At 41.4% G+C, this 12,611-nt stretch overlaps 1 protein-coding gene and 1 long non-coding RNA gene across 14 annotated transcripts; one reads left to right on the forward strand and one right to left on the reverse strand.

Moving 5' to 3' along the window:
• The first annotated feature begins 748 nt into the window (after positions 1 to 748).
• On the forward strand, positions 749 to 7,118 carry LOC103991583 (uncharacterized). Of its 11 annotated transcripts, none has more exons than XR_010515068.1 (8): positions 749 to 1,315; positions 1,676 to 1,737; positions 1,862 to 1,927; positions 3,265 to 3,431; positions 3,509 to 3,601; positions 3,753 to 3,831; positions 5,140 to 5,288; positions 5,516 to 5,706. It is a non-coding gene; the product is annotated as an uncharacterized LOC103991583 (long non-coding RNA). The 11 variants fall into 11 exon arrangements; XR_010515070.1 differs by having other exon boundaries at positions 5,143 to 5,288; XR_010515069.1 differs by having other exon boundaries at positions 5,153 to 5,288.
• A 374-nt stretch (positions 7,119 to 7,492) lies between these two features.
• On the reverse strand, positions 7,493 to 11,062 carry LOC135678746 (protein indeterminate-domain 7-like). Of its 3 annotated transcripts, XM_065191880.1 has the most exons (6): positions 10,816 to 10,933; positions 10,697 to 10,717; positions 10,245 to 10,453; positions 9,747 to 10,143; positions 8,409 to 9,383; positions 7,493 to 7,880 (listed from the first exon to the last, which is right to left on the reverse strand). In XM_065191880.1, the coding sequence occupies exons 3-5, from the start codon at positions 10,402 to 10,404 to the stop codon at positions 8,426 to 8,428; spliced, it is 1,515 nt and encodes a 504-aa protein (XP_065047952.1). In that variant the 5' UTR covers positions 10,405 to 10,453; positions 10,697 to 10,717; positions 10,816 to 10,933; the 3' UTR covers positions 7,493 to 7,880; positions 8,409 to 8,425. The 3 variants fall into 3 exon arrangements, with proteins under 3 accessions (XP_065047952.1, XP_065047951.1, XP_065047950.1); XM_065191879.1 differs by lacking the exon at positions 10,697 to 10,717 and having other exon boundaries at positions 8,414 to 9,383; positions 10,816 to 11,062; XM_065191878.1 differs by lacking the exon at positions 10,697 to 10,717 and having other exon boundaries at positions 10,816 to 11,061.
• Between the last annotated feature and the right edge of the window lie 1,549 nt (positions 11,063 to 12,611).

A 12,611-nucleotide genomic window follows, 5' to 3' on the forward strand; every position in this document is an offset into this window, starting at 1 on the left:
AGAGGAAGGACCTCGAACACTTTAACTCCACTTAACCACACTCAACATTGACTTACCTTCTGAGAGCCGAGTTAAAATTTTTTTCTCTCAACTCTGGCCTTTGTGTAGGGACTCAATGGAAAACAAGCAACAACCCATTAAGGGAGAGATCACACTTAGGTGACAGAGCTTCGACCCTACCTGACTTGACGTCGAGCTATTCTATTCAAGCTTCCATGTGGGCGATTGTATGCACTCGGAATTGGATCCGACCATGTTGATGCCTCGGTCACGACATAAGATTCGCCAATTCTATTTTTAAGTTTAGTCATATATAATGTAGTATAAGTATCTTTAGAGTATGTAGTCATATATAACGTAATTAATCATCAAGATTTTCACTAGTTAAATTAGTTAATACCTTCGGTCTGTATAAATTATATTAAAATATTTTTATTTAAATTTTAGTTTTATCATAGATGCCTGATCAGAATTCACAACTTTAACCCCAAAAGAGAAGCATTATTAGCTCATTGTCGGCAGAGGCGGCGTTAGTCGAGTTCACGACGTTCGGCTCACCTGTCTGTGCCGCGACACCAAGCGGTGTAAGGGTGCTTCCGAATGGTTGATAGTGGGTCCACAGGTTGCTATGAACGCTGAAGATTTCCCGGCCCGGGTCAAGGTTCATCCGGGCCCGCACAGCGGAACGGAATCATTTCCTGTGATGACTACCTGACGGAGTCACAATAGCCGCACCCAGTTTAGAGACCGTTTTCACGTATCTTACGCGATTGATCGCCACCCCGCAGAGGGAAAAGAGGAGAGGAAGCGAGGAGATCCCCCATCTTGATCTTCTTGAGCGTGTTGTTCTTCGTCGAACTCCGCCTCTCCTTCGCACCAAGCCACCCCTACCGCCGCCTCAAGCTTCGCTCGCCGCGCCCGGCCACGACCGTCGCAGCATCCCCTTCGACGCCGTCATCGCTGACGTCAAGCGCCGCCGCGAGGACCGCCAGTGGGAGCGCGCCCATTTCTTCGTTGTCAAGATCGAGTTTTGGTTCCCTTTTCCTGAGCGTCATCCCTGTTAACTAGCTTTGACCTGTTCCCTGCGATGTGATATCCTTTCTGGATGTAGTTCATGGAATATTGACTGGGAACCGAAGCCTTTTGTTTGGAAACTCATTGTTTGGTGTTGCGAAAAGACAAACAATGAGGGCTTTTTTTTTTGGTTTAAGCTTAGGTGGAGCCTCAGATATTGGGATCCCTTGGGCACTGGTGGTTCAAGAAGACAGATGTGAGCAATCCAGCGCCTTGAAGATGGTGGGCTTACAGCTTCAGAGTAAGCAGCCTAGATCTTGAGTTTATGGTTTCCCTGCGAAGAATGTCAAAGTGAAAAGGATCTGGTTCCTCCATTGTGTAGTTTTTGACAAATTATTTTTTTATTATTATTTTTTTATCGTCATTAGGAATCAAGAGGTTTTAGGAACATAATTGAACACTCAAATTTATGGGCAAACTATCCCTTCACTGTATGGCACAAGGTCGGAAGACCCATACATGTAATCCTGTGTCACGTCTTGCATTTGATTGTTATATAGTTATAGAAGCTTAGTAATGCATATAGATAGAGATATGGGGCCTGGACTTTAGATCTAAACTGAATATATTGCTTTGCTGTCCTTTCATAATATATTTGCAGATGATAATTCAACTGATGATAAAGTGGGTTGGTGGAAAGAAGATCACTTCAATGCTTCTGAGGTGGGTGGCGATGATCATCTTAATTTTGCAGAGTTTAATGAGTCTGTTATTTTGCCAATTACCCTCTTGTACGACATTTCTTTTTACTGGTTCATTCTTCTTTTAAAGTATTTTTTGGCTGCAGTTTTCTCCATTCAGCAGACGCCAGCAATCCAAAACTGATCCACTGGTTGTCCAAGGAAGAAATTAGGTGCAAACACTTAGTTCACTAATTAAGTACAGCTATCTCTTGTTTGCTGATCATTCTTCTAGCTTGTTTTTCTGTTAATGCCTTATTGGGAAGATAAGCTGTATTTATAGAAATATCTATTCCTCTTATGAAGGTAGAAGCACTTGTGCTAATCTTAATCCTCTTATGCAGATGTTACTTTTTGCATAATGAGATATGGGCAGTTCAAAGATGATTATCCAGCACAAATAATTTCTTGAGTTCTTCTAGTTTAGCTTTTGAAGATAGATCTCTGTATTTATAGAAATATCTATTCCAATAATTTCATTCTCGATTTTATCCACGGGTGGAAAATTATACCATCTCTGTTGACATTCGTGCTTTACAATAGGTATTCTATGAAGCTAAAATTACCAAATTGCAAACGAAATATTGGAAATATTGATGTAATTATTGCCTGTAATGCAAAAATAGGTTATGCAGATGTGCTGGTTTTGCTTTTAGTCTGTTTTTCTGTGGGTCAACAGTGCACTCGAAGGAACGTAATAGTTGCTGGACCTAGGGAGTTGCAGAAGGATATGGAGGAAAGATGTGACTGTCGTAGGAACAATCAATCATAATATGAAAAACCCAAATAATTATAGTTGACTACTTGAAGCCTTTAGAATCTAATCTATATTCCTTATCTTATGGTATCTTTAACTTCTGTAGTATGAAATAGATTCTATATTAATTCATTATGGATATCCATCCATCTTTATTCTGGACTGCAGCGAGTTCTGCGTGTACAATGTCATGATCGACCAACAGTCTCCTCTTTTTTTTGTTGGCCTCACTGTTGTCCTGGAAAGTTCCTTTTTGAATCAAGATTATTTCAATATCAGAGAAGGTACAGGAAGGGCCTTTCACTTAAACTATTTTGCTTTGTCTCTGTTGTAGTATTCTCTTTAGTCTTCTATTTTTTTTTTTATGAATGTTCTTTTAACCCTCCAGAATCATTTTAAAGCGAGGAATTCTGGCTTCCGACAGGACTTCAACTGATCTTGCCTGTCTGGCTTCTAATGCAATCTATGATTGAATTCTGCAGATCCAGTAGATCTAAACCAATCCTGGACCTAAATTCGGCATTGATTTTAACTGACCTTAAGTCTTGTGAACCTTGCTATCAAATATTTCATGGATGGTTTCAGTACTAAGTTGTGTTCTGTATCCATTGATGGAAAAGGCTTGATGACCATTCTTGATAGTCACACATTTAATCACTAAAATCTTATAGGTTCGAGTTAGTAATTTAGTTTCATATGGGAAATATTTATTTGGCATATTTATTGCTAACATGCTTTAGTTTGATTTTTCAGGGAAGTGATAAAGAAAAAGATGGAAAGCTTAATTCTCAAGAATATTTTAATGGCTTATTGGACTTGATTAAGAGATATGATGATGTTTATAAGTTTACACGAACTGATACTTCAGCAGAGGCACCAGCTACAAAATTATTCTCACAACTCGACCACAGCAACAATGGGTATGTGCATTGGATTTATCTATGCTTTTGTAAATATAGGGCAGAAATTATTTGTAATTTTATTTATTTATTTACAGTTCTCAGAAGATGAGCTGATACCTGTAATTGGTGATCTACACCTGCCAGAGCATTACTTTGCAAAACAACAAGCTGATTGTGGTATCTCAGAGGTCTTTGTTGACTAGATTCTTAGAAATATTTTTATCTACTTCATGTATGCAAATAAGAATGCTCATAATGTGGATTTCTTGTTCAAGAGAATAATTGATAGTTGACTCTGATATGCCCCTTATATCATAGACATTTCCTTTTCATGAACAGAAAAGTTATCCTTATTCAGACTAAAAGAAGAGGACTAAAATTCTCTTTTCTAGCATGCTGTTTCGACTACTGGAAGCAGGTACAGGATTCTAGTAAAACAAATGCCAAAAAATGGCAAGTGTAATTATTATTCATGATCCAACAATTGTTACAGTAATTGTTCATGTATAGAACTCAGATGTTTTCGTTTCCTTTTAATTATACTGTTGCAGTTGGTAGTCTGTAAAAAGTTAAGATTCATCTTCCTTTCTTTCTGCATATGGCTCACTGGAGCGGTGTAGTTTTAGGCCTGTAATGCAAAAGGCTCTCATTTTTCATAATTGTCATGGACTTTTTTATCATGTCTCCTCCCTGAACTCTTCCTACATCGAGGAAAATTTTGATGAATGCACAGTTACATAAATTTAGGGCAGTAAGGTGATTTCTTATTTTAAGTTATCTCCCTTTCTTGGCTAAATTTGCTTCAGCTCAGAATTTGGCACTATCTTCATCAGGTTGATGTTTGATCGATAGCCAGTCATATAAATTTATCAGATATTTACATGCATGATAAGGACCATCATTTAAAACATCATGTGAAATAATGTTTTAGGAGAATGAAGAGGTGGTGAGCTTTTTCTTTTTTTTGTCATGTGTGGGTAGGGTTCTGTTGGGGAGGGGACCTCGATGCTGAGTATCTGTATCTCTGCAAGCATGAGGTGCATAGTTTGTTTCTCTTACCATTGTTTGTTTAGAAACCTCACAGATTTGTGCAATCGACTTCCTCAGTTATCCTCCAAACTATGTCGTGGAGGGGCACAAATAAATATTCCTAGTGGTGCACTTTACTGTCTCCTGTAAAGTTATTTGCTGAAGTGTAATCTCTTTGTGGTGGAGCTATTCATCCCCTGCTATTGATCATTTCAGCAAGGTTCTTTTGATGTTTTCCCGTTTTCCTCCCTACCCCGCAGTGTGTGTCTTGTTGAGTTGCTTTATGGTGAGACAAAGATTATAGCAACTCTAATTGCAGAATCTTGGCATGCTTGTAACATACAAGATCTGGGTTTTTGATCTTTAATGCATGCCATGAAACCATGTGGTTACTGTAATTTTCCAGATATATATAGGTAGAATGGTGACTTGAAAAGATGGGGAAGCTAAAATAGGATTTCACTTGGGCAATGGGAAGGTAGAATGAGAATTCTAGAAACTTGCTGGCTGTTTATTTTGGGCAATTTTATCCCATGATTTTATGACAAAATCCTTTTCAATTATATCATTAGCGTATTCAACAGTGCCATGACATTTCACGTGAGTTATCTTCTGCAAATCATGCATCCACTTATAACTATTTCCAGCTTGATTGCTAGAGCTCATGTCCTTCATGCTGTGCTGAAATATACAATAGTAGTTCTTGGCAGTCTGCAGGCCAATACAGAAACAGATGGTCGCTTAAATTACAAGGAGGTGATCGAAAACCCTTTTGTATTTGTACACTGCTATTCCCAACGAGGATGATGATAATGAATTCCATAATGAGTTTCGCTAGTTTTCCAGGTATTTCATATTAATACTGATTCATGTAATGAGTACATTTCTAGTCTTTGTTTTGCAGGTTGGTAGTAAGTACCATAGGAACTTTCATAGATTTTTCTCTTTTTCTAAAAATCTTGATTTCAAGAAATCCAATTATGATGTGCCATTTGAATAGGTAAACCCAATTAGTGTCTTCACTAGTGTTTGGTATGCAATTTTAGTGACACACTTTCCTTTTGATTTGACAGGTTATGCTTCCTCAAAGTCCTGAAAGCAATAGCAGTCGATATCGATTTGCTTGATTTCTTGGATTTGCAGTTCACTGGAGACTCTTCTTCGAGTTAATGTACTTCCGGTATCTAATTGCATATGCACAATAGAACGACAGATAAATAATGCTATATTCAGGCGAAATTGATGAAGCTTCATCCGACTCGTACTCATACTTCTTATGGATTTGTACTGTGTAGAAACATGAAAACTGTGAGCAACTCTCATCGACTACACTGTGATGATAAAGCGGAAGAACATGAGGTACTGAAAGCATCATTAGCGTCGCCGTCTCATTGGTGCATCGAGATCCGTGCCGAGAGTAGATGATGCGTGGATGTCAGAACCTTTTTGCATGGGTTCGTGACGTCCCATCCCAAACGAACACCAAAGCCATGGGAATGATTTCACTGTTCGTCGTGATGATGGTTGCATACGGAAACAGGACACACACACGTCATGTTGATAGACCCAACGCAGCCATAGCTTTAGCCTTTGCCTGTGCCATCTTTCTACTATCCTCTTTCTTGTCCTCCACTGAGAGCCAAAGAGCACAGAAGGATGTATGGGATTGAGATAAGTTTTAGGCGAAAGGATTACAGAAGAAGAAGATGCAGCGGATGGATGAGTGAGGAGCGTGAAGGCAGCTGCATTCATTTTCCTTTACAACAGCCGAAGTGTGTACTACCGCTATATCAGATGGAACAGCAGCAGTACTTCGCCTCTTCACATGCCGCAAACATTTCTAGGGATTAGTAAAAGCTCGAAGACAAAGAATGCAATGGTAGCTTTTGCTTCTTGCAGTCTCAGCTAGCTTTTGTGTGTGCTGGTGCTGGTGCTTCTTATGCAAATTGTTTTCTCTGTCCGATCTTAATTGAGAAGCTTGAGATTGTAAGGTTGCACGACTGTGAAGGTGTTTTGTTTGACTATGTAGCAGATAACAATGCGTGATGGTCACATGGCTACAGAAAACGTGAATATATGCTCACCCACAAGAGCCCGACAGGAAACGGCCAAAGTTGTCAGAGTCCCATGCTGCAATTTCGAACCACTGCGCGTGAATTCTGAATCATGGATGTCAATGGCTTTTTCTTTGTTTTCATCTCAGCTGAGAGAAGATGGATAGCTATATCAGACATCCAAGCATGATTAATTCAATGTGATTCAAGTTGCAAAGAGAAATGTTCCTTCATAACCTACAGGACAACCTGAACTCATGCCCAAATGATAACACTCCCTGCTCAGCTCTTTCTCTGTATACGGACTCGGTCAAAGAGAAGAAGCTCACAAGAAAGCAAAGCATGGTGAGAGAGCGTGCAGTGCTCCACCGCCTCGTGGTACCTGCTGCTGCAATTCTTCTTCACACCTCGGCATCGGAAGCAGCAGCAACACGACCACCGCCCACGCACGGGTCGAGGTGACAGAAGCTCTAAAAAGACAGGAACAGTAGCCTCTTGGTTACAGATTCCTTCTCCCTCCCTCGCCATCCTCGGTGAAAGCTTTGACCTCCTCCCTTCACCCCTCCATTAATGCCTATGTCCCTCTGTGCCTGCATGTGTGCGTCTGCGTGGTTTAAGTACTGTCGTCTTCGTCGCTGGAGGCTGGTGACACATAAAGAACACGTCCTCTGATGTATATCGCCCCTCGTCTGCTTCTATGGAGGATGGAAAGCTATGCACTTCATCGATCTTTGCAATTTAACTCCAGAATATATTCGGAATCATAAATACCACCAACTGTTGTAGTCAGCAAAAATCGAGGAGAGTAAACTAATAGATGAATAATTCCATAAACATATCTTTCATGTAAAATTTTGCGTGCAAGGATTATATATATAAATGATCTCTTTGGTGATCCCATAAAAAAGACTAGTTAGGTTCCGAAATAAAGATCAAGGTTAACATGTTATACATTGCATGATGAAACATGTTCTGAAAGATCCACCCGATCGAAGCTTGAAAGTGAAAAGGGACTATCATTAATATATTATACACGATTCTACAGAGCTGTTTCTATTAAACTCTTCACCTCATCTTCATCACGAGAGAAAAGAAAGGAAGCCAAAGAATCGAAGTGTGACGTTTCCACAGTGTAGTAGAGATAGGTCCATTAAAGGACCGAATTGGCTAAGCAGCTTAATTATTAGGCACGTACAAAGAAACGAAACAGCTTAATTATCATGTTGCTTGCAATCAGCATTCGCCATGAACAAAGAAGAACCGAGTTGCAACCATCATCCATCACCTCGGTAATGCTTGATTGGCGTCTTCTGCAACCTCTACATTCGCACATACTCCATGGTCATAATGTTGGTGATCCACATACAAGGAATGCCTGCCACATCTGCATGAAATAAATGATACATAGGAACAAAATATGAATAGAAAATTTGGATCAAAGAAAAAGAAATCTCATGTTTACGCACCCTTCAATAAACTTGCAGCACCTGATTAGGATCTAAATGCTATCTATCATGTGAATCCTGCTCAATTAAATCTATGAAGATCGTATGATAATTTGTTGCTTAAGCATAATAAACATAATACCAAATGGCACCATTTTGTATAGTAGAATTTTATAGTACTTGTAGGGAAATAAAAGGTAAGTAAGAAGGTTGAGCATTTGGCCAAGTTAATGGTATTCCATCTAATTTTAAGGAACCTGCAGAAACTGCTACCACACACACACAAAAAAAAGAGAGAAAGAATTGGAGGACAGTAATATTTTTGGTTAGAGAATGAATATATTTCTATCATTTTAGTTTACTACGAAACCATATGTAGCCGATTTGGTAGTGGACAAAGAACATGAAGCTAACACACAATTTCTTTGACCTATAGAAGTTAAGAGAAGAAGATAGCAGAAGCATACCAGACCTGCCAGAGTAGCTAACCATGCCACAGTTTCTTGCTTTGTTGCTGTTGCTGCTCGTAGGAGGAAGAGGAACACAAGCGAGGATCAAACCCAGTCAAGTTAAGGATGTCCTCCCTGTGGGGAAAGGCCTTCAGTCCCAAGAAATCTCTGGTCATCCCATCGTTCCCACCGCCTCCTTCCTCAGACTTTCCATGGCTTCTCGCGAAGCTCCCCATGGTATTTTTGGGTTCTCTCTTTGTCCCCAGCATTCCCCCTATAGTATCCCCAAACAACCCACCGAAACCTGGAGTTGAGGAGAGGGACGTTTTGATCACCATGTCTTGCATAAGAGGAGGAGGTGCTGATCTTTGTTCCAAGCCACCAGCACCCATGTCTTCGTGGGAAGACAAATCAAGTCCAACGCTGGAAGTGCTGCTGGCTACGACAGCAGAACTCGTAGTGTGAGCTGCCGTCAGACCCAGGTGCGAAGGTCTGCTCATGGTTGCACCCATCATAGCTGCTTTCTGGAGTAATGCAGTGGCTGACATGTGAGGAGAGGAAGCCGAGGGTTGGAAGAAGGGTGGAGGAACAGGAGGATGGGGGACTCCTAGGTTCTCACGAGGGCACTCCTGTTCGGACCTTGAGGAGTAGGCAGGTGAAGGAAGGAGGTCCAAGTGGTTCAGAGAGGCGGGTCCTTGGCAAGCTAGCCATGGTGGGAATTGTTGATGCTGGCGTTCACTATTCGACGAGAGCTCTTGCTGTATCCCGTTGCCACCGATGATGCTGGCATTGGCCTCATTAGCACTCATCAGGTGAGTATACTGGCTCCGGACTAGTGTTTGCTGGAGAGGAGAGGACTGATAGGACGCCGCCGTAGGTTGAAGGAACAGAAGCGGGTGGTGATTGGGCGCTAAAGGGTTTGCTGCAATAGCCCTCGCGCTTTCTTCTGCCAATGCGTCGCAAAAGGCTCTGTGTGTGATAAAGCTATCCCTCCTGCATTCAGCAGCAGCAGCAGCGGAAGTGACAAACAAGAAAACACGGAAGCGCACGCGCAGACTGGGCAGCCATAATTCAGTAAAGCATACGAAACTCGAAGTGGAAACGAAGGAGAGGAGAAAGGAAATCAGTGAAAACAAGGATGATATCCGAATCCATGGGAATAATTTGCTGTCAAATTCTCCATCTCCTTTCCTCGTGGGTTTCTCTTCGTGGAAGTGCTATGCCTACCATTCAATAAACGCTAGATGTGATTCATGCCATGTTATTTTAATGGAGCCCGGTTCGAGCAGCGTTCTTCGTTTATATCGTGACCTGTGTCATCTGTAATTGGATCAATAGTTTAGTGGAGCAGCTTACCTCGAGAATAGGGTGCCACAATCGCATCTGTATTCCCTTGTGCCGCAGATCTTGGAGTGGGCTTTCCAGTCGGATTGAACAGCATACTTCTTGGAGCACTTCTCGCACTTCCACTTCTTCTCCCCATGCTTCCTGCTGAAGTGCTTCTTGATCCCAGTGAGGTCACCGAGTGCCCTAGAGGGGTCGTGGTGCACACAGGTCACCTCTGGGCATATGTACACCTTCTTCCTCACCTCCTTGCTGCTTCTTTGCTTCAGCTTCCATGGGAGGTTGTGGCCTCTCCGGTGGAGCTGCAGGTTCTGGTCCCTCTGGAACCCTTTGTTGCAGATCTCACACACGAACCTGTTGGTCGCCATCAGTGTCGTGGGGGACAACGCTATTACCTCAGCATCTGGGTCTGAGATGCAGAAAGAAAACCCCAAAAGAATTAGAGGCCCTCACCTCAACAACAGAAACAATGATTCAGAGGTGAAGACTCCTGATCTGATCGAACAAAACCTGGGTTTCCTGGGAGGTTCCTCCTTTTCTTCGTTGGATTAATCTGGGTTGGGGAGCTGGCGAATAAGGACTGGTGGTTGGAAGAGATCACGCTTGCTTCCCCAGAGGCAGAGGTAAGATTTGACATGTTCTCTTCCACCAGTTGCGGTCTCTGTATCATCGTCAGCCGAGTACAGTTGAGCGCATTCCTCTCCTCTCTTGGCTTACTTCTGAACCAGAGGAAAAGAATCAAACACTATCTAGGGCTGATGACACAACACCAATCAGTATGAAGAAAGCAAGCGAGCAGATCCATGTCTTGCTCATCTTCAAAAAGACGGCACCAAGGACTTCATGTCCTGACATGCATCTACAAGGGATATCCCACAAGAATATACATATAAAACTGAAGTGGTCCTTATATGCAACAAGAGAACTCCAGGAATTATGTGCTACCAACAATATCTTCAGACCTTGAGATCCAAACCAGGAAGCTAAAAGAACAAGGAGTAAAATAAGCCTTTGGTCACTACAAGAATAAAACTCCATCAACAGACCAATTCAAGTGGAAATGAGAAGAACAAAACTTTACCTCCGAAGAAGTACACAGAAGCACTTCAAAGTCTCAAGAGAAGCGACGAACCCACCAAGATCCAGTAAAAAGCTCGAGCATAAAACCAGAATCCGACCGATCCAAAAGATCAAAACCTCCTACACCACAGCCTGGAAATCGAACCAAGATGGACAAAAGCTAAGGCAAGTAGTCTAGAGTTTAGAGAGAGAGAAAGAGAGAGAGAGAGAGAGAGAGAGAGAGAGAGCAATGAGGATGAGGAAGCGAGCAAATGTATCCTCCACCCATTCAGTGCCCACCCCATACGGCCAACACTGACGTTGCACTTGCTGTCTTTTCCGTTGTTCCCTACGCACACCTAAAAATTCCTTCCTCCCACTTAAGCTTGTATGTGCTGTAAAAAAAACTCCGGCCTTTTTCTCATCTCACATCAGCTACTATTATCGTTAGCGTAGTACCACTGGGAGAATATATATCACAGTGATACCCCTCGTACAGTGGAGCCTAAGTGCTTCTGTTCATCTATCATCTATCATCTATCATCTGCATTACTCAGACAGGTACCTGTTAAAGTAATACCCCCACAAACTCCTCAAGCTGTAGTGGAGCCTAACAATTGTACGAGCTTTTACATGGTTATTAGATTAGTGGCAATAGCTTTGTCATAAAAGAGGAAAAGCAAGATAAAAGGAGGATGATTTCAAAAGAATGATGGGCTCCTGATTTTTCTGTCACTGGGAGAGGATTGGGAGTAGTGTGAGAAAGCAAGCACCAGCTTTTTATACTACGTTGGAATGATTGGATCATCTCTTGAATGCACAGTTGACATATACTCATGTCTTCTCACTTTCCTCGAGGAAGACTATCCATGTAACACTCTTCTCAACCCCTCCTCACCCTTCCATCTCTTTGGTTGCTCGATTCCTAATAACCATTGACTTGTCGTACGTATACGGTATCATTATTCATAAAGGAAAGAAAAAGATTAATTTTTTTTATATTTATGTTGTGGAAATTAATATAAATGTTAGCTATTTAAAGTCACTTCCGAGAAGTGCATAATGAAACCTCCAATGAACACAAGATGCATGTTTAAATAGAATGACAAAGAACAACAATTAATGCAACTCTAATGTTAATTCTTTAGTTATGTATTTGTTTTCCACACAAAACAAAAAAGAAGATTAATTTGCATAGATTTCTTTCCAACTTGTTCTTCTGTTCCTACTTGGATATCTGACTTGCTCTAAACTTCCTACACCTTTTACTCGACATCCAAAATATCAATTCAAGACTGCCCGTCCATCTGCTCTGGTCATTAATCTATATTATGGATTAGGTGGTGGTGGTGATGGTCGAACCACATTTTGCAGTATGATCTCTTAGTTGGAAACTCTTGCAAAGACAACATTACCTTCGACAGGTAAAGGAGGGAGCTCTCCTATGCCTAATTCATCTGTTGCCCTCCATTTTCTCTCGACTTTATCATTTGATCTTCTTCGCTATTTTTCTTATACTGGTTTTGGGTTCTCTTGCAACCCACCATCTTCCATGTTCGTGTGTCTCTCTAGCTGAACTACAAACCTTTCACTACAAGAAAGTAAAAGGAAAGCAACTGAGTCGACGACCATGTGCTTGACCGGATCAAATGCCTAAAATAAATAGTAGGAACGACAGCAGCTCTTCGATCTCCTTGTAATCCAAGAAAAGGATTTGAGTATCTTATGCATTCATTTGTCATTTTCTGCCGCTTTCTTCTTTGCTTTCCTATATTCTAACGCCAACTGATGCCTCGCCAAAGGCCCTCACAGCTCACC

The sequence above is a fragment of the Musa acuminata genome, chromosome BXJ1-7 (assembly GCF_036884655.1).
Source record: "Musa acuminata AAA Group cultivar baxijiao chromosome BXJ1-7, Cavendish_Baxijiao_AAA, whole genome shotgun sequence".
NCBI lineage: Eukaryota > Viridiplantae > Streptophyta > Magnoliopsida > Zingiberales > Musaceae > Musa > Musa acuminata.